We start from the raw sequence: 2,286 nt of genomic DNA, 5'->3' as shown, positions 1-2,286 counted from the left end.
GTCTTCTTGGGGAATGGGTGTCAACAGTTCAGGAAGTCAGATAAGCACGATGGAGAGTCTTGTTTTAGAGGCTTCTTCTCATGATCGTAATCTCCACAGTAAATAGTCTCCATGCTGGTGGTCTTCCTTTGGGAAGTTTGTGGGAAGAAGTTGCAGGGTAAGAAAGCTGACTGAGCCACTGAATTTGCACCTGAGGTTCCCTGAGATGTTGTCAAAACATTATGGAAGATGTCAGTGAAGTACAACCACACAGTTAAAAACCAATACAAGACTGTGGTGCACGTAAAACAGATCTTCAAGGATTTCTTCACTGTATTATTCTCCTACAACATCCATTTCTCACAAGCCTATTTATGTGGCTCTGAGATTTTCCCCTTTCTCACAGTGCATTAATTGTTGCAGTATTTTCAAAGAGGCTTGCTTCAGCTTCCTGTTTCCTAGAATTAGGATAAATGAGTGACCCCAGGGGTAGATGGCTGTGGTTGTCAAACCAAAAAGAAAAAGTAGTTTGTTTTCTGGAAAACGAAAACTTGATATTTCTATGGCAATGCCTATGAAATGCAAGATAAAGAGGATGGTGAAAGATATTAAAACTTTGATTGCCTTCACATGAGCTTCTGTGTTGGGATCTCTGAATCCTGTGGCATTCAAATGCATCTGCCTGTTGTGTCTCCAAAGGGAAATGACTAACAAGAAACATGTAATTAGGGATAGTGCAAAAAAGAAAATGACTCCCAGATTAAGTGAAATTTGAATGATAAAGTATTCATCTGTATGCATGCTGAGCTGCCAAGTTGTATTTCTATTCTTCCTTCTGTAATCATGAACAATCTTCACAGCTTGTGGATAAGTAAGTAACAATGAAATAAGTAATGACCCCATCAGAAGGAGAAGAACCCTGCTCATTCTACCCTTCATCCAGAGAAATGTGTAGTGGGAAAAATTTGCTATCTTCAGGAAATAGAAGATGCTGAGGCTGGTGGCAAACCAGACACTTGAGTGATTGATAATTATCCACAAGTAAGTAATGCACTCAATTATATTAGCAGATGCATACATATCTGGAGAAAATAGCTTTATAAATCCATCTGTAGTCAGTATCCATATCAGAAAAATTCTGGAAATAGATAGGCCAGTGAGAATAAAGCTAATTATAGAGAACTTCTTATTCTTGACACAGTCAATGCAGTTTATAAGTCCAATAAATCCATTCCCTAAAACCCCCAGTATTGACTCACTAATTGCAACAAAAAAGAGGATACCCTCCACTATGCTTAGCATATCAGCAGATCTCTAATATTGCTTCTGTTACATCCTTTTTAGATTACCTGCTGCAGAAAGAAGCACACATTGGCTGCTTGATGGAAGAAGGGTTTTCTTCTCTTTCGTTACATAAAAACTTAAAAGTGCCCCAGTAATGCCTTGTGATGGAGTCAGAAATATGCTTTTGTAAACCCTTCTAGTTACATCTATAAAACATAGCTAGTGTAGAGAATATGTGTCGATACCAAATGTCTACCTGCAATTTGTTAATATGCAAATGAAAGTTCCTGTTTCATGAGTTTTACTTATCCTCCTGAGACTACTTTGCATTTAATACACTAAATTGTGGAGTAGAAGGGCCAAAATATACCTACAGGATACAAAACAGAATAGAAACAAAAGTTGAACTTCATCTTTTTCAATATTTAATCATTTGTGTTGTTTATAATCACAGTTCAGATACATAAAGAAAAAAACAGTATATAGAAGTGACAAATGAATTTAGACATTGTTAACACTCCAGATAATTAATTGGATTTTTAGTTAAAATTTAAGCTCATTAAGCTCAACTCTGGGTATGATAAGTTTCATAAATCTTATCTCATTTTTTTTTTGATTAGAAGGTTTAAATTTGATTTTCAACTGTGCATATTTGGGGGGGTACAGTGTGTTGTTTCAATACAAGCATATACTGTACAATGATTCACTTAAGGTAAATAGCATATTCATAACCCAAACATTGATCTTTGCTTTGCAATGATTACACTCAGGGTCCTCTTTTCTATCTATTTAGAAATATGCAATACAATATTACTAGCTATAGTCAACCTGAAACACCAGAACTTATTCTTCCTTGTTGCTTTGCCTCCCTCAGATTTGTCTCCCCTTTTCCCCTGGGTGACGGAGCCCCCAAAGATCACTCAAAGCCCATCTCTTCTGAGCAATGAGAAGCCCCGAAAAGGGGTTAATCTCCTGGAACCCTCAAGATAGAGGCATTCCTTCCATTGGGAAATTAACCCTGAA

General features: G+C 36.9%; 1 protein-coding gene across 1 annotated transcript; it reads right to left on the bottom strand.

Annotated features, from left to right (window-relative positions):
- Window positions 1–351: 351 nt before the first annotated feature.
- Window positions 352–1,281, bottom strand: TAS2R10 (taste 2 receptor member 10). Its single transcript, XM_063115535.1, has one exon. It carries the CDS (start codon window positions 1,279–1,281, stop codon window positions 352–354), a length of 930 nt encoding a protein of 309 aa, XP_062971605.1.
- Between the last annotated feature and the right edge of the window lie 1,005 nt (window positions 1,282–2,286).

This window comes from Cynocephalus volans, chromosome 12, assembly GCF_027409185.1.
Source record: "Cynocephalus volans isolate mCynVol1 chromosome 12, mCynVol1.pri, whole genome shotgun sequence".
Taxonomy (NCBI): Eukaryota; Metazoa; Chordata; class Mammalia; order Dermoptera; family Cynocephalidae; genus Cynocephalus; species Cynocephalus volans.
The sequence above is the reverse complement of the archived record's forward strand: the minus strand, read 5'-3'. Positions and strand labels throughout refer to the sequence as shown.

Bases quoted from the DNA above. Each gene is read 5' to 3' on its own strand.
- TAS2R10 (XM_063115535.1), bottom strand. From the start codon at position 1,281: ATGCTAAGCATAGTGGAGGGTATCCTCTTTTTTGTTGCAATTAGTGAG.